General features: G+C 41.6%; 1 protein-coding gene across 3 annotated transcripts in view; it reads left to right on the top strand.

Moving 5' to 3' along the window:
- The window catches only part of UBA3 (ubiquitin like modifier activating enzyme 3), a 43,460-nt gene extending 20,825 nt beyond the window's left edge, over window positions 1–22,635 (top strand). For all 3 annotated transcript variants that reach the window (XM_040359205.1, XM_040359204.1, XM_040359203.1), the window contains 14 exons: window positions 3,464–3,546; window positions 4,950–5,030; window positions 6,971–7,014; window positions 7,112–7,176; window positions 9,299–9,454; window positions 10,968–11,070; window positions 11,991–12,104; window positions 13,812–13,865; window positions 14,117–14,153; window positions 14,242–14,323; window positions 15,987–16,087; window positions 17,049–17,112; window positions 19,093–19,147; window positions 21,917–22,635. In XM_040359205.1, coding sequence (XP_040215139.1) covers window positions 3,464–3,546; window positions 4,950–5,030; window positions 6,971–7,014; window positions 7,112–7,176; window positions 9,299–9,454; window positions 10,968–11,070; window positions 11,991–12,104; window positions 13,812–13,865; window positions 14,117–14,153; window positions 14,242–14,323; window positions 15,987–16,087; window positions 17,049–17,112; window positions 19,093–19,147; window positions 21,917–22,005 — 1,128 coding nt within the window. In that variant the 3' untranslated portion in view covers window positions 22,006–22,635. The remainder of the gene's footprint in view (window positions 1–3,463; window positions 3,547–4,949; window positions 5,031–6,970; window positions 7,015–7,111; window positions 7,177–9,298; window positions 9,455–10,967; window positions 11,071–11,990; window positions 12,105–13,811; window positions 13,866–14,116; window positions 14,154–14,241; window positions 14,324–15,986; window positions 16,088–17,048; window positions 17,113–19,092; window positions 19,148–21,916) is intronic.
- The last annotated feature ends 4,271 nt before the right edge of the window (window positions 22,636–26,906 follow it).

Raw genomic sequence — 26,906 nt, 5'->3', positions numbered from 1 at the left:
ACGAGCGATCGCTCGTCCTCTGCTGCGGACGGCGCTGGACTCCAGGACAGGTAAGTGTCCTAATATTAAAAGTCAGCAGCTGCAGTATTTGTAGCTGCTGGCTTTTAATATTTTTTTTTCGTGGCACATCCGCTTTAAGAACCCCCCACTATGTGTTGTGTTCTTATTCACACAACATACCAAGAAATAACAATGTTAAAAATATTTCTTGACCTATCTAGTTTTAAGAGTAACTTTTATGGAGAGCTTATTTTGCTTGAAATAAAAGGCAAAGTGAGGGACAGGTTTATTTAAAAGTGCATTACTATGCAATGTACCACCAGAGCCTTAAACATCTTCAACACTTTGTAAAGCATGGTAAACACTAGCAGTTTTTTTTAATTTTTTTATTCAACCCAGCAATCCAGTGGAGAAAGAGTTCACAAAGAAGTGGTCTGTCTCTGTAGTTTATTCTGTCTTAAGCTCTGTACACACGATCGGTTTGTCCGATAAAAACAGACAGATGGACTGTTCATCGGACAAGCCGATCGCGTGTGGGCCCCATCGGTTTGTTTTCCATTGGTGGAAAAAAATAAAACATGTTTTAAATTTTTCCTATGGTTAAAAAACGATTGTCTGTGTGGAAGTCCATCGGTCAAAAATCCATGCATGCTCAGATTCAAGTCGACGCATGCTCGGAAACATTGAACTTCGTTTTTTTCCGCACGTCGTAGTGTTTTACGTCACCGTGTTTTGTCATGGTCGGATTTTTGACTGATGGTGTGTAGGCAAGACTGATGAAAGTCAGCTTCATCGGATATCCGATAAAAAAATCCATCGGACTAGATTCCATCAGATATCCGACCGTGTGTACGAGGCTTAAGTCTTAAATATCTCACTGTACCTACTGAAGGTGTTCCTTTTTTCAAATATACTGCAGCTTGAGATGCTCTTAGTAGGCTCTCCTTACTCCTGCAGGCCCAGCCCTTCAATCAGATCTCCCTTTAATTTCAGTATATATGACGCTGCAGCTAACTGTATTAGGGCAATGAACAACCAAAATGACCCTGTTTTCCAGGCTCATACTTTAACAGATCGATTACAGAAACAGCATACCGCTGTGCTCTTTTGTATGGTTGCCCTAGAACATGAGGCAGGTCCAGAATGTCTCTAATCTCTATTAACATGCACAGCCGAAGCTGCCTGTAAAAAGCGTCTCGTACATGTGCCTTTTTAAGAAGATGTCTACTTTGTAGAGGCACTTGACCAATTCATAAAACATGGCCCAGGAGGGCAGGTTTTACAAACCCCCCTCAGGAGCCTCTACTTCCTCAAAGCACAGAGCACCTAACTCAGCCTTTCTCAACCTTTTAACCCTAGAGGAACCCCATAAATAATTTTCAGGTCTCGAGGAACCCTTACGAAAACCAATTCATCATGGGTCAATAGGAACAATGCCCCTTATACTAGTGGTCAATGGGAAGAATGCCCCCTTAAAGTGGTGCTCAGAATGCCACCCTTAAAGGCAGCCAAAAATATATTTGCTGTCATGCTGCTGGCTTTTCTAAGTGATGCTGAACCTTGAACTCTGAAGGCACCATCAAAAAGGTGGTTCATCAGCCACCGCTCAAGGAACCCCTAGCAACCTCCACGGAACCCTGGTTGAGAATGGCGGACCTAACTGCTCCACCCAGGCTTCAACTTTAAAACCTAGGGTCAGCCCTTTCTTTCGGCACAAGACTAGGGCCACCGCACACAGTAATTCTTCCTTAAAGCCACCTTCCCAATGAAGATGCGCTCACACTTCTAAGTGTGGGGCGATATCTGTTAGAGTTTGCCCCTCTCTGGTTCACAGACATCCCAGACTTTTGAGTTAATTTGGTGGGTTCAAAGGATACAAAATAGAGTTCAAGACTCACCGCTTTTTTCTCAAATCAACCAAAAAACTGCCCAAGGACAGTCAGATTCGCAGAACGCCTTAAACCATCTCTTGTTATGGGGAGTAGTTGTACCAGTAACTACACAAGACAGGTTCAAAGAATTATACCTGTTTACATTACTTACGTCAGTAATTGCCTCTCTGAGACAAGGAGAATGCTTGGCATCCATAGACATCCAAGGTACTTACCTACATGTTCCCATTCATCCAGCTCATTAGTGCTTTCTACACTTTGCAATAGCAAATAATCACTTCTAGTTTGTTGCATTGCCCTTTTGACCTATACTCTGCTCCCAGAGTATTCACAAAGGTCCAAGTACCTCTTCTTTCCCTTCTCAGGGCATCCAGGTCACAGGGAACCTAGATGACCTTCTTAAGGACTCACCCCCCCATCCAGCTGTTTGCAAACATCCACAAGACAATTCGGATGCTTCAGGCTTTCAGTTGGTTGAGCTATTGCAAAAAAATCTGCTGTCCAGCCTCCTTTGCCTGGAATACTTGGACCTGGACATATCCCAAACAAAAGTTTTCCTTTCAGAAAAGAAAATTCTTTCTATCTAAGCCCACACTGGAGAGTTGTCAAAGTGACATCTTACAAAGATGGAGTTCTCAACCTAATGGTAGCCTCATTTTGAGGCTATACCATTTGTACAATTTCATTCAAGAGCTCTCCAACATAACATCCTGTTAACCTGGCACATTCCTTATGTTGATCTACCCATGCTCCTGCCAAGCCAAGCAGGGGACTCCCTGTTTTGGTGGGTTTTAAGCCCAGCCCTAACAATAGGGAGGTCTTTTTTTTCCCCCTGTCAATAGAGGACAGCCTTTCAGGCTGGAGAAAAGCGTTTCAGTTCCCCATCAACATCTTGGAGCTGCGAGCAGATGGGTTGGCTCTGTGAGATTTACCCCACCTTCTGCGAGGACACCCAATCGGGATGTAGGCCCTGGCCTACATTGACCATCAAGGGGGCACCAGGAGTCGAGCGGCCATGAAGGAAATAAATCAAATAATCTCATGGATGGAATCCCACTGTCCAGTGATCTCTGCAGTCCACATGCCAAGAGTGGAAAGCGGAAAAATATATAATATCTTGCATACTGTATGTGAGGGCTGTACATGCTGGAGATTAAAGTACCAGTTTTATATGATTTGAGATACATATATGACTATGCCAGAATTTAAAGCCTTCATGTGAGTTAGATCTCTACCTATAGGATTTCTTTAATCCACCCTGAGCTAGGTGTAGAATAATTTCCAGAAGACTGTTTCTCTTTTAGATCATCCTACTGTTATAAATTCTAAATCTGGAATGGAAAAATGCTGATGATCATGTAGAAATGGACCTTAAATCTGCTTTAGGGCCCCAGGGAAATTGTACTAAATGTCCACTATTGATCGCAGTCCATAAATGTACCACGGGATCGATATCTACTTTCATTTCCTTTTGCTTGTCTGAAAGCTGATGTAGAGCTAGAGAGCATTTAAAATGTAATAAGCAAAGAATTTTTTTTTTTTTCTTACATTTTATCCTCTCTTGTCAACAGGCGCTCTCGGGATTCCGACAGATCCATGTTGTAGATATGGACACCATAGATGTCTCTAATTTAAACAGGCAATTTCTTTTCCGGTAAGTATTGACGTCATTACTAGGGTAAGAAAGTTGAAGAGAACATACTTTTTTTTTTTTTTTTTTTTTTACATTTTTGAAATAGTTTTAGGGTATATTTGAAGGGTGGTGTTAACATCACATTCTTAAAATATTAAATTAACTTTTCACCTGGAACTCCTGCATTAACCTCTTCATGCTGACTGTAGGGAAATATGCGTTTCCAGCTTGAAGGGAATATACTGGGGTGATGCCTGCAGCTGCAGACATCACCCCGGTACTGTTTTTTAGAGCCTGCGGCTTTTTAGTGATAACAACAGATGCGGCTTTCAGCCGCTCGGCTGTTATGCTAAAGGAGGGGACATCCCCCTTCCGCTGCTCTTCCTGTGCCTCCTGTCCCATCGGGAGATCTGAGCCACCATTCAGCGCGGCTGCCGCCTAGGCTGAGACACGAACAAAGCTTGATTCGGCTTCGATTGGGTCTCTGATGTAGAATCGCAGAAGCAAAGTCACTTCCGCTTTACTCGGCTGCCAATGACGCTGATTATTTTTGTTTTTTTAGAGTATTCAGAAATGCAGATTTTGGCGATCTGAATACTTTTAAGTGCAAAGGAGGAATTTCGGTCTTTTAGACCCCTGATTCCTCCCTGAAAAGTATCTGTCGAGACTTATCACTATCGCAAGAGATGTTTACATTTCTTGTGACAGCAATAAAAGGGGATTAGATTAATTTTTATTTTTTTAAAGGGACAATGTTAAAAATATAATAAATGATAATAAAAAAAATGTAATTGTCCCTGAGTGCTCACGCAGCAAAGAAAATGCATGCGTTAGTCGTGCCCGCAAATGTAAACGGTGTTCAAATCGCACATGTGTGGTATCGTTGCAATCATAGAGTGGAAGCAATAATTCTAGCAAAAGATCCCCTCTGTAAATCCAACGTGGTAACCGTTATTTTTTTTTAAAGCGTTGTCTATGGAGATTTTTAAGTACAGTAGTGTGCGCAATTTGAAAGCATGACATGTTGGGTATCCATTTACTCGGCGTAACATCATCTTTCACATTATACAAACTTTTTTCCCCCAAAAAAATAGCGTTTGAAAGACCGCTGCGCAAATACCATGTGACAAAATTTGCAACGATCGCCATTTTATTTTATAGGGTCTCTGCTAAAAAATTATATAATATTTGGGGGTTGTAATTTTCTAAAAAAAAAAAAAAAAGGATTTTAACTTGTAAGCAACAAGTGTCAGAAATAGGCGTAGGCATGAAAGAGTTAAACATGATGGATCCACTGTGCACTAAAACCTTCCTCTTTGGGAGGACCGTTTACAGTGTCTACCTTCCCTTTGTCTTCACTTAATTTGTTTGCTATTTAAATACAGTTCTGCTTGAATAAAGAGTTTTCTGATGTGCTTTTGCAGGCCAAAGGATGTAGGAAGACCAAAAGCAGAGGTGGCTGCTGAATTTATAAACAACAGAATACCTGACTGTTGTGTCACTCCGTATCCTTCCTGGAAGTGTATGAATCATTACAACGTTTCAGTTGTGTGCATGAAGGCAGCTGTCTTTCTCATTATTTACACTAACGCAACCCATCACATTTCTGCAAGCTCTAATCGCTAAGATAAGCAGCAGAAAACGAACAGCTGACATTTTTTTTCTGCTCTTATAGAAAACTGCCTGCTCTTGACGGGTCAAATTTTAATTGTAGTACTTTCAACATGATGGCCACCCCTGCAATTGCAGATGATAGTGCAGGTGTAACAGGTGTCAATAATGTCTAGGAGAGAGTAGATGAAGTTAAATATAGTTGGCACCGAGCGTACGAAAATATGCGGCCCCACTGCACTGGGATTTTTCACTGTGGGGCCGCATATATTGGTATCTTCCTTTTGTGCTGGGAGCGCCCCACACGGTGTAGTCCCAGCACAGAGGCTGTGGTCTCGCCAAGAGCCCCAGTCCCTGTACTAATGATCGGGACCTGAAACTCCTGAATCCAGGTCGCCTGATCCCTGTGGTAACCTCTGATTTGCTATCACATTAATCATTCAATGTGAAGCCCACCCCGTTTTTTCTCTCTGTCCTTGCAGACAGAGAAAAAAAAAAGTGTTTTAAAGCGTTTGTTACCCCAACACTTCATATTCCTAATATGCGCCTTCTTTACTGTGTACCTGTATGAGAATCCTGTTCTGTTTATATTGCTTCCTTTATGTGAAATCCCTGGTGTTCCTGCCAGTCCCCTTGCTTTCCTATTAAAAACTGACCACACTAAGCAGAAGAGCACAGCAGTGTATTCTCCTCCAATGATCAGACTTGTCCTGACATCCCCCTAATAGTGCACAGCCATTCACCGGGAAGCTCAGTGTGCTGCTGCTTCTTCTTCTCACAACTAGATTTGTGCCAGGGTTAGTGTTTGGATCAGGGTCAGTGTGCTTTTGGACAGGTGTTTTTTCTTTTTTTTAGGTAGGATGAAGAAGGGGGAAAAAAAAGCAAAATGCGCACTGTTGTTTCTGGGCTGTACTACGGGTACAAACCACAAAATAATATACACATACATGGTATCACTGCAAGCGTCAGGAGCAGGAGAATTTATGTTGGGTTGTCCTTTGGTGGAAGATCATGGCAGCAGAAAAAAAATATATAGCTAAATAAAAAAACTTTTTTTTTACTATTTTGGGCCAGTTTAGAAAAAAAAAAAAAAACGGGAGATATCCATTATTACCAATTGCCACCAAATTAAAGTCAATTTTGTCCTGAAGAAAACAAGATATAATCCACCTGGATGCACATAGTGGTTGTGATGATTTATATGGTTTTACTAATACATATAAAAATTGTGCTTAGGCATTAAGATTTATTTTACCCTTTGGGGGCAAAAGGGTTAAAATTAAAAATGTTTAAAACAAGTTAAAAATGTTGATTTTGTGGCTGCCACAGACATTTTGTACATGCCCCAGGTTATTTCTAACAGAAATGCTGATGGCTTTGGCCGAGACCACTTCAAAGACATTAAAATATTATTCCTCCCAATCCTGCAATGAACTACACATCTCACCAACAACAATCAGTTGTACTCTTCTCCAGACTACACAGATGTGGACTTGACTACTAAGATCTCACACCTGCTGACATTTACAATGTTGTCAATTTTTTTCTTAGATTATTCATTGATTTTTGTACTGTAAATAATGCAATGGGTGACGTCAAGATGCAGTCTGCTGCAAATGTGAGTCAGTCTCTGCCTGAGTACATGGAGGGAGTTCCCTTCTCCCATAGTGTAGGCAGAAAATGCTCCTCTGCCTAATGCATAAGGGGGTCGGAGCATGAGGGGGAATTCCCAGTAGAGAACAAAGTCATACATGTGAGCATATTAAAGGAGTCAATGAGCAGCAGCAAATCAGAATTTACTTTGTCCTTAACCTTGGATTCTATCAAAATAAAGTCATTATAAAAAAATTCAAGATATGGATGAATCGTTTTATCGAGGTAATGCATGTCTATTGATTTCAGATATTGGCATAATGATCCCTTGTTGTTCTGGAATTTTAATATATTCTATTTTTTTATTTTTCAACCACTCCAGAGTTCCATCTCGTCGTATGTGGTTTGGATTCAATTATTGCCAGACGGTGGCTGAATGGAATGCTGGTAATGTTTTACACTTCCTTCTTATTATGTTTAAAACAAACCTGTGTTTACAGGTAAATGCCTCTTATGTACACAAACCTTGTGCACCAATTCATACATGGAAAATTGTATACAAACCCAAACAAATCTGTGTGTGTGTGTATATGAATTTATATGTACAAATGTGCTGCAAGTTTATATCAAAATAATTGACATAAAAATTCCACGATTTCATTTATACCCTGGGGAATAATTTGGCGTTGGGAGGGGTGTGTGTGTTATGTATGTATGTGTGTATGTATATATATATATATATATATATATATATATAGAGATATATAGAGATATATAGATATATATATATATAGAGATATATAGATATATATAGATATAGATAGATATATATATATATATAGATAGATAAATATTATAGAGAGAGATTATCTCTCTCTCTCTCTCTCTCTCTATCTATCTATCTATCTATCTATCTATCTATATATATATATATATATATATATATATATATATATATATATATATATATATATATATATATATATATATATATATATATATAATCAGTATCTCACAAAAGTGAGTGCACCCCTCACATTTTTGTAAATATTTTATTCTATCTTTTAATGTGACAACACTGAATAAATAACACTTTGCTACGACGTAAAGTAGTGAGTGTAGAGCTTGTATAACCATGTAAATTTGCTATCCCCTCAAAATAACTCCACACACAGCCATTATTGTCTAAACCACTGGCAGCAAAAATGAGTACACCCATAAGTGCAAATTTCCAAATTGGACCCAATGTGTCAATATTTTGTGTGGACACCATTATTTTCCAGCACTGCCTAACTTTCTTGGGCATGGAGTTCACCAGAGCTTCACAGGTTGCCACTGGAGTCCTCTTCCACTCCTCCATGACGACATCACAGAGCTGGTGGATGGTAGAGACCTTGTTCTCCTCCACCTTCCGTTTGAGGATGCCCCACAGATGCTCAATAGGATTTAGGTCTGGAGACATGCTTGGCCAGTCCATCACCTTTACCCTCAGCTTCTTTAGCAAGGCAGTGGTCATCTTGGAGGTGTGTTTGGGGTCGTAATGTTGGAATACTGCCCCGCGGCCCAGTCTACGAAGGGAGGGGTTCATGCTCTGATTCAGTATGTCACAGTACATGTTAGCATTCATGGTTCCCTCAATAACCTGTAGCCCCCCAGTTCCGGCAGCACTCATTCAGCTCCAGACCATGACACTCTAACCACCATGTTTGACTGTAGGCAAGACACACTTGTCTTTGTACGCCTCACCTGGTTGCCACCACACACGCTTGACACCATGTGACCCAAATAAGTTTATCTTGGTCTCATCAGACCACAGAACATGATTCCAGTAATCCGTGTCCTTAGTCTGCTTGTCTTCACAAACTGTTTGCGGGCTTTCTTGTGCATCATTTTTAGAAGAGGCTTTCTTCTGGGACGACAGCCATGCAAACCAGTTTGATGCAGTGTGCGGTGTATAGTCTGAGCACTGACAGGCTGACCCCCCACCCCTTCAACCTCTGCAGCAATGCTGGCAGCACTCATATGTCTATTTCCCAAAGACAACCTCTGGACAGGACACTGCGCACGTGCACTCAACTTCTTTGGTCGACCATGGCGAGGCCTGTTCTTAGTGGAACCTGTCCTGTTAAACCGCTCTATGGTCTTGGCCACCATGCTGCAGCTCAGTTTCGGGGTCTTGGCAATCTTCTTATAGCCTAGGCCATCTTTATGTAGAGCAATAATTCTTTTTTTCAGATCTTCGAAGAGTTTGTTGCCATGAGGTGACATGTTGAATTTCCAGTGACCAGTATGAGAGAGTGAGAGCGATAACACCAAATTTAACACACCTGCTCCCCATTCACACCTGAGGCCTTGTAACACTAACAAGTCACATGACATCAGGGAGGGAAAATGGCTAATTGGACCTAATTTGGACATTTTCACTTAGGGGTGTACTCACTTTTGTTGCCAGCGGTTTAGACATTATTGGGTGTGTGTTGAGTTACTTTTAGGGGACAGAGAGGCGTGGCTGATTGCTTCCTAAAAGTGCAGGTATTGTACACTATACATTTTATTTTTTTCTTCTTAGATGTCCCTCTTAAATTATGAAGATGGAGAAGTACAGCAAAGCACGGTTGTTCCTTTTATTGATGGAGGTACAGAAGGCTTTAAAGGAAATGCCCGTGTCATTTTACCGGGAATGACGGCATGCATAGAGTGTACTCTTGAATTGTACCCACCACAGGTTAGTGTGTAAAATGTTTTCGGTACAATTAAGGTCACCTGCATGTGTCAAAAGGTACACCAGTTGTCCACAGAATAGGTGGGAAGTGGGGCAGTTGCACAGAAGTCTTTACAATTCTTAGGCCTAGTACACACGAGAGGATCGATCCGCGGAAACGGTCCGGAGGTCCGTTTCCGCGGATAAATCCTCTGGTGGATTTTGATCTCATGGTTGTACTAACCATGAGATCAAAATCCCCGCGGAATTCCCTCCGCGGTGACGTGTCACGCCGTCGCCGCGATGATGACGCGGGGACGTGCGCAACGCTGTCATATAAGGACTTCCACGCATGCGTCGAATCATTACGACGCATGCGAGGGATGGAATCGGACGGATTGATCCGCTGGGTCTGTACAGACCAGCGGATCATCCCGCTGGACTGGATTCCAGCGGATCGATTTCTTAGCATGTTAAGAAATTTTGATCCGCTGGAAATCCATCGGCTCGAAAAACATCCGCGGATAAATATCCGCTGGATCGTACACACCAGGGGATCTATCCGCTGAAACCGGTCCGCGGATAAATTCCAGCGGATAGATCCTCTCGTGTGTACGGGGCCTTAGCCTTGACAAGTGTGGTAATTATTGTTGTTATACAGGATTTATATGACGCCAACAGTTTACAACACGAGGGCAGACAGTTACAGTACTATTCAATACAGGAGGAATCAGAGGGCTCTACTCGTTTAGAGCTTACGTTATGTTTAATTTTTTAATTTAGATGATAATAATGTTGTATAGAGGTGTGTGTGTGTATTTTTTAGGGAATATACAGAACTTCTATTATGATAAATTGTGAGACTATATGACTTTAGCACCGTCGGGCGTTGCAATGTTTACTGACCAGTATTCTAGTACATCAGAAAAAGATCACCTGGGTCTAAGGGCCCTTTCACACGTACGGACCGTATGTCCGCATTTTCATCCGTCCGTTGCGGATGAAAACGGGACATACATGGGTCCCTATGTGATTACGGGTGTCAGCGGATGACCATCCGCTGACACCCGTAATCACCCGCCTCCGCAAAGATCCGCATTTGCGGACGGAAGAAAATCCTATGCTATGCATACTAGCTCATTAGGCTTTTTTTTTTTTTTTACAGGAAAACATTTTTAGGGTTTACTTCCTCTTTAATCATTGCATCCAGCTGTTTCAAGTATCAGCGATTGTCTTCATATATTGGTCTTGTATTCTCTTGTACTAAGTTTGGGAGAGGGAGGCCTTGCATTAACAGTCAGTCTGGCTTTGCTGCACTTCCCATGTGCTGATGGAATATGCTGATGGGAGGAGAAAGCCAAGTGATGTACTCACTTTAGCTGCTAAAATTTCTATATATGTACCTGTGTTCTCTCTTCCTTCTCTTTTTTTTTTTTTTTTAAATAAGGTTAAGTTACATTTGAGTGTCATTCCATTAAATTTGCCTGAGTTTTCCTGCACTGTTACTGTAACATATTTCTATTGTTCTCTCTCTCAGATTAACTTCCCCATGTGTACGATTGCATCTATGCCCAGGTTACCAGAGCACTGTATAGAGTATGTCCGGATTTTACAATGGCCAAAAGAGCAACCGTTTGGAGGTATAACTGAATTCTCTTTGATCTGTAGTTAGCAAATCATTTGCAAAGCGATTCCTTTTCAGGTTTGCAGAACTTATGTGAATATATGGCTTATTATTTTTTCCTTTTGGATGCATTTTGGAAGGGTTAGTGACCAGTTCTTATTGCTGTCTATGTCCCCGCTGGGGAAAATTCACCCCCTCGATCTGTCCTGGCAACGATTATCACAGAATCGAGAGTGGGGAAAATCCAAAAATTGTAAGTTGTCACTGGAAAGGCAATGGAAGGGAATCTTCCAGTGGGGACAATTGTTGCAGCTGTTTAAAAAGTGCATTTCCCTCAGTCTGGAGAGATTTCCCCTTGTATCTGCAGGACAGGAACTGAAGTAAAATATTCTTCGATGGCACATAGATGACAAAAAAAATGATTGTAGCTTTTAAAAAGATACCATCACATCCCCCATGTACACACCTTACCTATGCTCTCACAACTCCTTGCTCCTCTACAGCCAGTGCTGAAATTGTGTCCGTGAATGTGGGGAGCATTGGCGTCACTCCCCTAATCGTGTGACAGTGCTCAGGCCTAGTGATTGGCTGCTACATCCAGACAATATCACAGGGGAGCAGGTCACATATTTCCCCCCATACCTGAAAGTGCTGGGTATTCTTGATGGTTGTGGGGGTACACAGGTAAGAGTGTATGGAATTGGGGGCATTGTTTGCAAAGAAAGAGGACAGCAGTGGCCGGTTTTGGTACATAAGACTCCTAAATAGGTGTGAGTGCAAGGGTTGCATCACAAAGGAGGCCAGAATTCACGTAAGAGTGTTGTATTCAGATAGCATTTGTTTACCATGGATCAGATCTAATATGAAAAAACTAGCTTCTGTGCTGTGAACAAGGCTGTATGCTTTTGTATAAAACGGTTTGTTTGTTTTCTCTAGAGGGCGTTCAGCTGGATGGAGATGACCCTGAGCATATCCAGTGGATATTTAAGAAATCTCTTGAGCGTTCTTCTCAGTTCCACATCCGAGGAGTGACCTACAGACTCACTCAAGGTAAACGGAAGCATTCTATAGCTGGAAAATTGTGTATGGAACTTTTTCATATTTTAAATTATAACTCCAGTCAACTTTTTTTCTTATTTTGATTGCATAGGGAAGGTTTTGACTCTCTGCCAGGTTTTCATTGCAGAGTCCCAATTGGGGAGATTTTCCCAACTTTCTTCCCTCAATATTGCCACTGGGAAAGGAAGCATAGGGAGATCTTCGACATGAACATGCACCACAATAAAAATTTGATAGGTTCTAATTCTTTATTTCTGTTGTGTCACTAGAACTGGATATGAAAGGAAACCTATCCAAATTTATTATAAAGGTTTAGGCTGGAGTTAAACTTTGAATATCTAAAAATTTGATGTCTGGTGTGTCATGGTCTGCAGTAAGATGTGTAATTTCTTTGTGGTAGTTTGAACTTTAAAGTGGAGGTCTGCCCCCCCCCCCCCCCCCCCATCAAAAAATGAAAAGCCAACAGCTACACATATTGTAGCTGCTGACTTTTTAACCTCCCTGGCGGTATGATTCTTTCTGGTTTTAGGTGCTGAAAGCAGTACAATTATTTTGCATGGAAATTTGGCGTTTTATATTGTAGGCCTGTAATTCTTAGAAATAACTCACTTAAATCTGTCCAAACAAGAGTCTAGTAGACATCCTGGGTATGATAAAGTTTGAAACACAAAATCATAAATTATAATATAATAATAATAAATAATTATTACAAATAATAATGTAATTATAATAAAAAATATTCAATAATGTAATCAAAAACACTGAAATTTGCTCAGTTGCAGAATTGTCGCTGTCATTACTTTCAGTGTTTGATGACGAATTTCCCCACAAATCGCTATCGCTCAATTCTGCAAGTGATTCTAATTTAGTATCGCTGTTTTCTAGCTGCTCTAAAAGCACTTTTGATGTAAAGGGACACTTTTTGGTTGCTATGGACAATCTCCAGTTTCCAGGCAGAAAGAACAGTTTTTTTTAATATAAAACTGCATGCAGGACACTGGACCGACCACTAGGGACAAAGGGGGTGTGTAATTATTTGATACAGTACTGTAATCTGTAAGATTACAGTATACTGTATGTGTACTGTGTATTTACTTTTTGAATTTGGCGCCGAACTCCGTCCCCGTGTGTCGCAACGTCGCAGGGAACGGAGCTCGGCACTGTGAATCGATCGAGGAGACGCAGCGGGGACACATCGCAGGATTCAGGGACAAAGTAAGTAATTCTCCCTGTATCCTGCAATGCGATCCCGAGGAACTGGCTCGGGAATACCAGTTTTGGTATGTAAAATTCATCCCGAGCCAGACTCTGTAATACAGCTAAGGAGGTTAATATTCGGACACTTGCCTGTCCTGAAGTCCAGCGATGTCGGCACCGCAGCTGGAACCCGACAGTCAAGCATTGCTGCTTCATGGCCAGCTCCCTTACTGGCCTCGCAGCGGAAGAGGAGGGAGCCGGACTTTTGACGTACCTCACTGCGGCGAGGTCCAGCGGAAGTGGGGACAAGGGTACCTGTCAAAAACATGTACCTGCTCCCCTGAAAGGGGCCAAATGTGGCCCTGGGGGGGAGGAGACAGATGAGCTGAAGTTCCACTTTTGGATGGAATGCCATTTTTAATATAATATATACTTCATACAACTCATATGAGATCAAATGTTTTTTTTTCGTGTATGACATTATTATTTTCTGACTCATAGGTGTTGTGAAAAGAATTATTCCAGCAGTAGCATCTACAAATGCAGTAATTGCAGGTAAAACTCTGAACTTTTTGTGAGATTGTTTGGATTTTGTGATTTCCTTCCACAACTCAAATGTTTACTGGTGGGGTAATTGGTTTTAAGACATAATGGCCTTGTGTATTTGTTAATTGTAGGGATTTGTAATTAGAATCATCTGTGAGCACCTTGTTCATGTTTCTATTACTGTGGTAGCCACTGTTCTCAGTTAACTTGCTTTCTTTAATGTGCCTTTAATTTAACGATGAACTCTTTGTACTTTTTAGCGGCCTGCTCCACTGAAGTATTTAAAATAGCATCAAGGTAATCGAGTTTATAAGTCACTCTTTTTTAATCGAAGTAGTTCAATGGCGTGTCATTTGGTGACTCTTTTCATTATGATTTCTTTCAGCGCTTATATGCCCTTAAACAACTATCTGGTATTTAATGATGTGGATGGATTGTACACGTATACGTTTGAAGCTGAAAGAAAGGTTTGTACAGACACAGGCGTGATGTTTTCCAAAACCTTTTTAACAGGATTTCATGCCCTTGCATTGATTTTTTTATAAAACTTGAAGTAGTCTGATGTTAAACCCCTACCATAAGCTGCCAGTGAGTAGCAACAGATGCATGTAGGAAAGCATCAATTCAAATAGTTTGTTACCTGTTTTTTTTAATCATATGATTTATCAACTAACCCTTGCTGATGGATTTGTTAAAAAAAAAAAAAGTCAATTTCATTTTGAAAAAACTCTAATTAGTAGTTGTCTGTGATTGCCTGCATGACTAATCTTGTCGCATTGTTGATTTTTATGACAGCCTGTTAGGTATTTTTTTCCCATTTGTGACTTTCCTTTCCTTTTTTTGTAGGAAAAATAAATAGATTGGCAAACCAAGTTAGTCAGTATTTAAAAAGCAGTCCTGTTACAAATTACATAAAAAAACTGCAAAAAAAAGGAAATTTATACTTAAAGGGGTTGTAAAGGTACAATTATTTTTCCTAAATAGCTTCCTTTACCTCAGTGCAGTCCTCCTTCACTTCCCTCATCCTTCCATTTTGCTTTTAAATGTCCTCATTTCTTCTGAGAAATCCTCACTTCCTGTTCTTCTGTCTGTAACTCCACACAGTAATGCAAGGATTTCTCCCTGGTGTGGAGTGTCATGCTCGCCCCCTCCCTTGGACTTCAGGAGAGTCAGGATGCTCTCTACGTTGCAAATAGAGAAAGGAGCTGTGTGTTAGTGGGCGTCTTGACTCTCCTGTAGTCCAAGGGAGGGGGCAAGGACACTCCACACCAGGGAGAAAGCCTTGCATTACTGTGTGGAGTTACAGACAGAAGAAATAAGGACATTTAAAAGCAAAATGGAAGGATGAGGTAAGTGAAGGAGGACTGCACTAAGGTAAAGGAAGCTATTTAGGAAAAAAAATGTACCTTTACAACCCCTTTAAAGGATAAGTTCAGCTTTGGGAAGATGTTCCACCCGTTTTTAGAGTGAAACATGTAACCTGTTACCACTTCTGCAGTGGCTCGGCAATCCCTGTGTGTGACAGCAGTACAGAGCGAAGCTCCCCGTACCTGCTGTCACATTTTGAAAAGAGAGTGGTCGTGCGGGGCTCCTCCCACACAGCCAGATCCTTCATTCACAGAGTTTAACTTGCTTTATTCTTTAGAAAGTGCACATCGCGTTAGAGATTGTTTGTTTTCTTCCTGTTCACATCTGGAAGTAAAGTCTTGGCATACACTGTGTGATGGCTGATTGGAGGAAAGGCACACACCCCCCTTGCTACATAGGCAAAGGAAGGAAAGTGCTGTGCTGTAGACCAGCTCTCTGCTAATCTATATATAGCAACCACCCGGACACAAATTTTAGGCTGGTTTTTTCTCGGTTGTCGGAGAACTTGTAAGAAGTTCTCATGCTGATAACCGAAGAACCGAGCAGAAGAAAGACACAGGTCTTAGGGCTTTGGAGAGAGATAAGTAAACGCTACAGATATATGTGCTTGGGTAAAATTCCATGAATCAGGTTTGCATCCACTTTTATTGAGTCCTTGTCCCAAAAACAAATGTACAATGTAATTTTTCTTGTAAAAATTATTTTACCATTGGCCCACACGTTTTGTTATTGTTTAAACTTGTTTTCTGTGTTTTGGAACAGGAAAATTGCCCGGCTTGTAGTCTGCACCCTCAGAACATTGAGTTTCCATCCTCTGCTAAACTGCAAGAAGTCTTGGATTATTTAACTAATGATACCGCATTGTAAGTGGCTCATTCAAAGGAACATCAGGCTGAATCATTAAAGTGGATTTCTTTGAGAGAAGCTGGTCAAACGATTGGCTTCTGTTGAACGGAAAGGGCTACACACAGATTGAAATTCATCTGGTTCCTGCTGAGTTGGCCAAATTTCAATCCATGTGTACCCAGCTCTAGCCTATGCAGAGAGCAGGACTGTGGGAGGAATCCAGCAGGCCTCACCCCCACTACCTGCAGAAAACTGTAGGAGGGAACGTACACAAGACTAGTCAACCTGCACAACAAGATAGCAGCAGTGATCGGTCTTTATTGCAAGAAGCTCCTCCACAGAAGAAAAGTTTTACACTGGATTAATGCATTGATCTGGTAGAAGAGCGCAACATAATTAATAAGAATACACTTGCCTCTTGTATTTAGATCATATTTGCTTATGCTGGAGTTCAGCTTTAGGGCCCTTTCACACTGATCAGTTTTTCTCCCGTTTTCGCCTTGCCAAAATCTGAAGAAAAACGCATGACCATTAAATCCTATCAAACTCTTCACACCGGCCAGTTACCTTTTTAAAAGTCCTGCATGCTGCATTAAAAATGCATGTTTGCTGTGGTGAAAAAAACGCAACAAAAAATGCACCTCCCTATTGAAACAAATAGAAAACAGTTCAAAAACCGCACACACGATTGCATTTGTAATGTGCTTTTTGAGTCGCATGCATATACATTTTTACTGTGTTTTTGCAACAGAGCATTGTGAAAGCAGCCTAAACATAACTCAAGGCTCCATGTTGGGTTGGTAATGTGGTCAAGACCCTAAAGCTAAAGCCACCACCCCCTTGACCCCACTTCCTTCTTCCACCACCCCTTCTCTGACACCCACTGTACATATGCCAAGTTGTATTTTGTTATAAGCGTCCGCCACTTATTTTATTTGACTGATCTCTAAAAGCTCTTTCATTAATGTTTTTGTGCAGACAAATGAAGTCTCCTGCGATCACAGCAACACTGGATGGGAAGAATAAGACACTGTATTTACAGGTAAGAAGATTGAAGTAGGAGTTATTTACCTACCTGTCTTGTTAGGCAGCATTCATCTGGATCCATGAAGATTCTCTATAGCCCTAGGCAGTGTTTAACTTGTGAAATTATATATTGATTACTGCATACTAAATGAGGAGCTTTGGTTTTCTTGCAAAAACGAATATCTTCTAGATTAGTGGTTCTTAAACTTTTTGAGTCATGGATCCATTTAATAATCTGATGAAAGATATGGACCCCCTCCCCAGAAATTATCCCATAAAATAAACTTTGCATGCAATGAATATTTGTACTTCTTTTATTGAAATTCGATTTCCTCATGGATATATGACGTACACAAAGGAAGTTGGGGCCAGATTCACAAAAGGGATACGACGGCGTTTCTCCTGATACGCCGTCGTATCCCTGTTTCTATCTATGCGACTGATTCATAGAATCAGTTACGCATAGATAGCCATAAGATCCGACAGGTGTAATTGTTTTACACTGTCGGATCTTAAGATGCAATACCGCGGCCGCTGCTGGGGGGAGTTTGCGTCGTAAACCAGCGTCGGGTTTGCAAATTAGGAGTTACGGCGATTCCCGACGGTTTTCCGCGTTCGCTACGTCGCCGCTAGTCTAGTTTCCCGTTGCAAAGTTAGTCGTTTTTTTTGGTGCCTTAACTTTACACAGCAATCGTATTGCTGTATAAAGTATGGCCGTCGTTCACGTGTCGAAATTTAAAAAATAACGTTGTTTGCGTAAGCCGTCCTGGAATACGGAATTACGCTACGCGTGTCGCCGTTCGAAAAAATGACGTCACTTCGCCTAAAGCACGGCGGGAGTTCGGAAACGGAGCATGCGCGGTAGGTCCGGCGCGGGAGCGCGCCTCATTTAAATGGCACACGCCCATTTAAATTGGCCCGCCTTGCGCCGGAGGCCGCCGGCGTAGGTTTTCATCGCAAGTGCTTGGTGAATCAGGCACTTGCGATGAAAAATTGCGGCGGTGTAACGTATCTACGATACGTTACGCCTCCGCTCATCTACGTGAATCTGGCCCTTATTTACTAAAGGCAAATCCACTTTGCACTACAAGTACAGAGTGCACTTGAAATTGCACTGAAAGTGCACTTGGAAGTGCAGTTGCTGTAGATCTGAGGGGGACATGCAAGGAAAATAAAAAACAGAATTTTAGCTTGCACATGATTGAATAATAAAATCAGCAGAGCTTCCCCCTCATTTCAGATCTACCCCTCAGATTTACAGCAACTGCACTTCCAAGTGCAATTGCAGTGCAATGTTGTCAGTGGAAAGTCTAACAATAGCTTAGCAAGTCTTTATCAAACTTGCAGCACAGTTGCTTGCTATCTGGGTATAATACACAGTACATTAGTTTAAACAGAAAGTTGTAGATATAAGAATAAAATGAAATGTGATACACTCAACATACAACCAGGTCTGCTCTAAACCACAATATTATTTGTAATAATCGTGAAATAAAACGAATAATAAACATAATACCCAGAATATAAATACAGACAATGAACTGTCTAGAATTTCCTCACATTGTGATTAGTGAAGAAATGCCCTTACATTATCGGTCAGTGAAAAAGCACCTCTCTACATGGTGGTCAGTGATGGGCCCTCTCACAGTGATGGTCAGAGGAGGAGGTGGGAATTCTTTGATCGGTGGTCAGTGAAATGTTCCCTTACATTGGTAGTTGGAGTAAGGTCTTCTTTTGCAGGTGTAATCTGTGGAAATGGGCCGTCTTAGATTGTCAGTCATTGGTAATGACCAACAGATGGCTAAAATGTTCGTTGGTGTCAGTGGTTACTTATCGGAGAGGCAGAAACTGCTCATTACTCAACCCCTAAGCAATCTCTGGAGGAACCATGGTTAAGAAAGGCAGAAATACAAAATGACTTGTGTAGCAACTGTATAGTTACCTTTTTTAGGGAAGGTGACATTATCCTTCAAGTTTATTTTCTCTTTCTCTCCAGACTGTTTCATCTATAGAAGAAAGGACGAGGCCCAACCTTTGCAAAACTTTACACGGTAATCTTGTTATTTGCAATAAATGTTTTGGGCGTGTTGGTTGTTGTCTGATTCAGACCTGAGCACTTCATAATTGTATCCTAGCAGTTTACCTATAACGTTGTCGTTCAGTTGTAAAGCAAAGCATAAGGGAAACCTAACAGTTTGTTGTGCTTATTTTTACATCCACAGAAGCACAATCTGGTTTATCTAATAAAGTAAAACGCTGTTTCTTCTGTCTGTAACTCCACACAGTAATGCAACGCTTTCTCCCTGGTGTGGAGTGTCATGCTTGTCCCCTCCCTTGGACTACAGGAGAGTCAGGACGCCCACTAACACACAGCTCATTTCTCTATCTGCAACGTAGAGAGCGTCCTGACTCGCCTGTAGTTCAAGGAAGGGGGCGAGCCGTACAATTTCATATGGGTACAGTGTAGCATAAACGCGCAATTGTCATTCAAAGAGTGCGAGTTCTGAAAGCTGAAAATCGGCCTGGGCAGGAAGGGGGTTTAAGTGCCCAGTAAGCAAGTGGTTAATTGAATAAGATGAACTTAGAAGCTGATGGTCTGTTTATAAAGCAGTGAATGTGACTTTCACCAAACCTTTTTCTGGTGGTGAATCAATCACTGCCATTTAAAACACATGGGCTCAGAATCAAATCTTCAAATCTACTGAGCTTCACTGGTACCAGGGCAGCCCTGAATATCCTGGCAAGCTGTGTGTGTCAAAAGCAAAGTATACTTGTGAAAATAAAGGAAATAGTGCAGGTAAAACCCTTTAAAAAAAGGCCACTTGAAATGAAGTGTCTTGATCAGGGCATGCCAATCATTCCTCTTCTTTAGAGTGACTCTAAAAGAATGGGTATAGCCCTGAAACAGCAGGTCACTTCTGCTTTTACTTGAACCTGGAATATTTACCTGTAGAGGATGTTTGCTGAATGTCTGCCTATTTGCTTGATAAATATGCCCCTTGGTGTTTCTGCATGACATTGGCTGTTTAGAATGTAGCATTTTAGGATATACAGTGCCTTGAAAAAGTATTCATACCCTGCATACCCTGGTGTGTTCAGGGTGATGTGCAGTGTTAGTTTTCCTCCACACATAGCGGTTTGCTTTTAGGCCAAAAAGTTAAATTTTGGTCTCATCTGACCAGAGAACCTTCTTCCACATGTTTGCTGTGTCCCCCACATGGCTTCTCGCAAACTTCAAACAGGACTTCTTATGGCTTTCTTTCAACAATGGCTTTCTTCTTGCCACTCTTCCACGAAGACCAGATTTGTGGAGTACACCACTAATAGTTGTCCTGTGGACAGATTCTCCCACCTGAGCTGTGGATCTCTGCAGCTCCTCCAGAGCTACCATGGGCCTCTTGGCTGCTTCTCTGATTAATGCTGTGCTTGCCCGGCCTGTCGGTTTAGGTGGATGGCCATGTCTTGGTAGGTTTGCAGTTGTGCCATACTCTTTTTTTTCATTTTCGGAAGATGGATTGAACAGTGCTCCGTGAGATGTTCAAAGCTTGTGCTATTTTTTTTATAACCTAACCTTGCTTTAAACTTCTCCACAACTTTATCCCTGACCTGTCTGATGTGTTCCTTGGCCTTCATGATGCTGTTTGCTCACTAAGGTTCGCTGACAAACCTCTGAGGGCTTCTGCAGAACAGCTATATTTGTACTGAGAATAAATTGCTCACAGGTGGACTCTATTTACTAAGGTGACTTCTGAAGGCAATTGGTTCCAGATTTTAGTTAGGGGTATCAGAGTAAAGGGGGCTGAATACAAATGCACACCACACTTTTCAGATATTTATTTGTAAAAATAATTGAAAACCATTTATAATTTTTTTTTATTCCACTTCACAATTATGTGCCACTTTGTGTTGGTCTATCGAATAAAATCCCAATAAAATACATTTACGTTTTTGTTTGTAACATGGCAAAATGTGGAAAATTTCAAGGGGTATGAATACTTTTTCAAGACACTGGGGCAGATCCACATACATACACTGCGCCCGGCGCAGATGTAAGATACGCTACGCCGCTGAAACTTACTTGGCTTTGGTTTGAATCCTCAAAGAATTTGCGCCGTAAGTTACGGCGGCGTAGTGTATCTCTCGCGTCGTAAGGGCGCGGAATTCAAATTGGGCGGGTAGGGGGCGTGTTTCATTTAAATGAAGCGCGTCCCCGCGCCGAACGAACTGCGCATGCGCCGTCCGTAAAAACTCCCAGGGTTCATTGCTCCAAATGACGTCGCAAGGACGTCATTGTTTTCAACGTGAACGTAAATGGCGTCCAGCCCCATTCACGGACGACTTGCGCAAACGACGTAAAATTTTCAAAATTAGACGCGGGAACGACGGCCATACTAAACATTGAGTACGCCACCATATAGCAGCTTTAACTATACGCCGGAAAAAGCCGAACGGAAACGACGTAAAAAAATGCGACGGTCGGTCGTACGCTCGTGGATCGTTGGAAATAGCTAATTTGCATACTCGACATGGATTACGACGGGAACGCCACCTAGCGGACGCAGAAAAATTGCATCTAAGATCCGACGGCGTACGAAGAGGTACGCCTGTCGGATCTAACACAGATGCCGTAATATCTTGTTTTGTGGATACCAAAACAAAGATACGACACGCAAAATTTGAAATTACGCGGCGTATCAAGAGATACGCCGCGTAATTTCTTTGAGGATCTGTCCCTGTATGTCTAATAATTTATGCCTATAAATAACCCCAATAAAAATGTGGCCTTATCGTAAAATTGTATTTCTTCTTTCTCCTTGTAGAGCTTGGCCTTGTCGACGGACAGGAACTTGCAGTTGCCGATGTCACGACCCCTCAAACCATCATATTTAAACTTCATTTTACCACCTAGCTGACACAGGAGATTCCATGAAGACGATTTTTTAGTTAGAATTACTTGCAGGACTGAGTAGCAAATACTGATATGGATGATGCAGTATGACAAAAATGGAAAAAGAAATCTGCAGCCAAGTCAGGCATTGGTTTCTTACCAAGTTTATATGGCTAATGAAAAATGCTCATGTAACATGGCCCTCTCCGAACAATTATTTATGAAAGGGAAAATGTTTTAAATGTCCCCCCAGAGCATTTTAAATATACTTTTAGAAACATCTTCAATGTACAGTATTTTGATCTAAGAGTACCTGTCAGCGGCAAAGCCATTTTGTTTGTAGATATACATTGGCTTGTGGTCCACTAGAAGCTAGTGACTTTATGACAGCTATACAATGTTCATGATGTCACAAGAGCCTAGCACAATAATGGGCTGCAGTCTCCAGCACTTCTATCTGACCCACAAAATGGCTGCTGTCACGCATGCACGTCAGGTACACTTTAGCTGCTCTGATCTGTATAAAGCCTTGTATCCTTTTACGTTATGTCTTTCTTATGGCAGAAGTTTAAAAAGCTGTCTTTTTTTTTTTTTTTTTGTCTGGTGTGAACAATGTGGTAATAAAAACATCTGTACCTTAAGTACTATTTATATGCTTGATATTATTACATTAAAAGGTAACTTCACTTTCATGGGCAAAAAATATTATGAGTAAAGTTGTAAAAAATTAAAATGTTATATACAATTGGTACATGAGCCATACTGTAATTTAATGTTATTAAAAATTACCTTTTTTTTTTCAAACTGCAGCCGCTGTCATTTTCTATAAAGTCAATGCAATATGATGCCTGGAGGCATTCCATACACAGCTGGTGTACAGAATGCCTCCAAATATATATCTGTCTAGATGGATATATTAAAAAGAAAAAAAGAAGAGAGCTCTTTTACCTGACGTTTGTATTTGTATACCAGTTCATGAGATCTACACAGCTTTGCCACACAGCACAGTCCTGTCTGGCAGGGCAAAAAAAAACGGATTCTTCTCTGCTGCAGTTCAATAACACTTACAGGTCTTGCCCCTTTTCCAGCGTATGACTGGACAGTAAAAGGAGAAGCAGAAGATTGATGAGATCATCTCTTTCACGTTGCTCTCATTTTCTGTTGGCATGCTTCTTGCCGCCTGAAACCCGGACTCATTATTCAGACAGGAATTTGGCTTGCAACAGAGCTTGACAGGAGGATGAGGGGGCACTATGTGCGTCACATTACTATTCTCTTTGGAGTTCCCAAAGGTGTCCCAGGTCTGTTACCAAAAAAATGTACTGTGCGCTGCTAAAGTGTTCGAGTTTGGCTTGAAGAAAAAGTGGCAACCCTACACCTGGCCCCTGCGGATATCCAGCTCCATGTCAATATTGTGTCTGCTGACATCAGTGCTGGGGGTTATTCTTGTGTCAAATGTTGGGGGTTATTATTGTGTCAACTGCCTCCAATGATGAAAGTTATTGGCTGTTGGTGCGGATTTCCAGGACAAGACCAGAGCAGAGGCGGTGACATGATGTAATTTGTATGATGGATATGAGTAAGGGGTTGTGATCTTTTTTTTTAAGGAGCCTAGACATGTGTACTAAAATGTGATACATAGGCAAAAAAATGGTGGTATCTATAGGGGATGTTTTGGGTTGATAATAGGGTGCACTTGGAAAGATATTGTAGCTCAGCTCTCTGCCTTGCTTATTCACTATCCCCATTGTTAACGCCTCTCCTCCAAGTGGAGGAAAGTCAGAGGTGTTTCAACTTTTCAATTTTTTCTATCAAGCGAATAGCAGGCAGATCTGCAAATTGTATAGTGCCTGCTGTCGCTGAGTTTACACATCACTCGGGGTCTTGGACAACTTGCCAGACCCTGAGATGGATATATATATATATATATACCGTATTTACCGCGTATAAGTTGCCCCCGAAATTCCTGTAAAAAAAAATGTTATATGATTTTATTACTTACAGTTTTGGTGTCTTCCCAGCGTCCATCGTTCCGGTCCGGCGTCCGTCTGCGGCCTCGATGGTGTCCTCCCGGCTTCTCCAGCGCGTGCCTCAAGTCGAGTCTCCGCTTCCCGCGCTCAGTTCGAACGCCTCCGCCGACATATACCGAGTGCAGTACACTCAGGTACATTCGGCAAGGCTCGGCTTCGCTCGCGCTCACGCTCTGTGACGTTTATGCTTGAGCACGAGCGAAGCCGAGACTAGCCGAATGTACCCGAGTGTACTGCACTCGGTATATGTCGGCGCAGGATTTCAAACTGAGCGCGGGAAGCGGCTATCGGCGTATATCGCGCACCCACGATTTTCCCCTTATTTTAAGGGGAAAATAGTGCGCGATATACGCCGATAAATAAGGTGTGTGTGTGTGTAATATATATATATATATATATATATATATATATATATATATATATATATATATATAAAAAAAAAATTTTTGGTGGGATTTGCCGCCTCCTTCCCTCCTCCTCCCCCTTCTCCCCTTGTCAGGGGTCTGTTAGAATTAAACGTTAAAATGACCAGGATAACTCTAACCTCTTATAATGTGAAGGGGTTAAATAGTCCAGAGAAATGTACTAGCTTGCTAGCTGAACTAAGGAAACTTAAATCCCAAATTATTTTTCTACAAGAAACACATTTTAGAAATGACAGAATTCCAAGATTGGGGAACCATAGATTTCTTACCGTGTACCACAGTGCCTCTTAGACCACAAAGGCAAATGGAGTATCAATTATCTTCGCAAAACAGATGCCATGAGAGGAATCAAAGATAATTGCGGATGACGCAGGACATCTCCTTATTGTAAAGGGACTTCTATGTGAGCAAAAGGTTACTTTAGTTAACCTATATCTACCGAATGAGGATCAAGTTTTAGCCCTTGAGACAGATCTAAATTTAGTACACCAAAATAAAGAGGGGATCCTGATGATGGGAGGGGATCTGAATATGGCATTAGATCCTGCTCTTGATGTCTCAAAGGGTGCCTCCCATCTATCCTATGCAAAACTGTGCAGAGCAAAGAGACTTCTGCAAAATGTGCAATTAATGGGCAGTTGGAGAACTCTCCATGTACATGACAGGGACTACACCTTCTTCCCAGCAAAACATAAGACATATGCTAGAATTGATTATGTCTTTGTATCTGACTGCCCTGTCATGTATATTGGAGGCCTCCATAGGTTAATTTACATTATTGGATCATGCACAAACTGTGTCATAGAATGGGGAGACTCTGGTCCCCGGGAATGGAACTGGAAGATTAACGAGACACTCCTGAAAGAACCAGAATATGAGAAAAGGATAGCCCAGGAATTGGAAATCTTTTTTTGCAATTAAAGGGGTTGTAAAGGTACATTTTTTTTCCCTAAATAGCTTCTTTTACCTCAGTGCAGTCCTTCTTCACTTACCTCATCCTTCGATTTTGCTTTTAAATGTCCTTATTTCTTCTGAGAAATCCTCACTTCCTGTTCTACTGTCTGTAACTCCACACAGTAATGCAAGGCTTTCTCCCTGGTGTGGAGTGTCGTGCTCACCCCCTCCCTTGGACTACAGGAGAATCCGGACGCTCTCTACGTTGCAGATAGAGAAAGGAGCTGTGTTAGTGGGCGTGTGCACTGACCACCACGAACACCTGCTAAAATGCCTGCTCACCTCAAGGATGAGTATAAAACTCAGATGGATCACTCCATGTGTCCACCACGATCAGTCCACTTTACCAATGGTAACAATTCCTACAGTCTCCAGACTGCACCTCTGTGTGGGTAATGAACGTATAAATTGTCTCCAAACACCACCTTCCTCCATTTGCTTTTTAATAATCAATTCCACTTATCCAGGGGTTAAGGACATGAAACAAAAAACACAAGTACCATAGTGTTCTCTGCTTTTGAATTTATTAAAAAAGCCCCCCTAAAAAGTTACACTTACAAGAAATAACAATAAAAACAGCATGTATCAAATCACCAGCTCATCCAGATTAGTATGCAAGACAAGATCCAGGCACACGCCCTTTGAACAAAAATGTAAAATGCTCGGTTGGCCAACAATCGGATTGTGTGTACGAATTGTTAATCGGCCAATCACATGGCAGCAACTTAATGCATTTTGGCATCTAGACATGCTGAAGACGATTTGCTGAAGTTCAAACTGAGCATCCGAATGGGGAAGAAAGAGGATTTAAGTGACTGAACGTGCCATGGTTGTTGGTGCCAGACGGGCTAGTCTGAGTATTTCAAAAACTGCTGATCTGCTGGGAAAATATCCAGTGAGCACCAGTTGTGTGGATGAAAATGCCTTGTTGATGTCAGAGGGGAATGGGCAGACTGGTCTGAGATGATAGAAAGGCAACAGTAACTCAAATAACCACTCGTTACAACCAAGGTGTGCAGAATACCATCTCTGAACGCACAACACATCAAACCACATTGGGTTCCACACCTGTTAGCTAAGAGCAGGAAACTGAGGCTACAATTCGCACAGGCTCACTAAAATTGGTCAATAGAAAACTGGGAAAAGGTTGCCTGGTCTGATGAGTCTTGATTTCAGCTGTGACATTCAGATAGTAGGTTCTGAATTTGTCATAAACAACATGAAAGCATGGATCCATCCCGCCTTGTATCAACGATTCAGGCTGGTGGTGGAATGGTGTGGAGGAAATTTTCTTGGCACACTTTGGGCCCCTTAGTACCAATTGAGCATCGCTTAAATGCCACGACCTACCTGAGTATTGTTGCTGACCATGTCCATCCCTTTATAACTACAGTATACCCATCTTCTGATGGCTCCTTCCAGCAGGATAATGCACCATGTCACAAAGCTCAAATCATCTCACCACTGGTTTCTTCAACATGACAATGAGATCACTGTACTCCAATGGGCTCCA

The sequence above is a fragment of the Rana temporaria genome, chromosome 7 (genome assembly GCF_905171775.1).
Source record: "Rana temporaria chromosome 7, aRanTem1.1, whole genome shotgun sequence".
NCBI classification, from domain to species: domain Eukaryota; kingdom Metazoa; phylum Chordata; class Amphibia; order Anura; family Ranidae; genus Rana; species Rana temporaria.
Note: the sequence above shows the minus strand (reverse complement) of the source record. Positions and strands in the feature narration are given on the sequence as shown.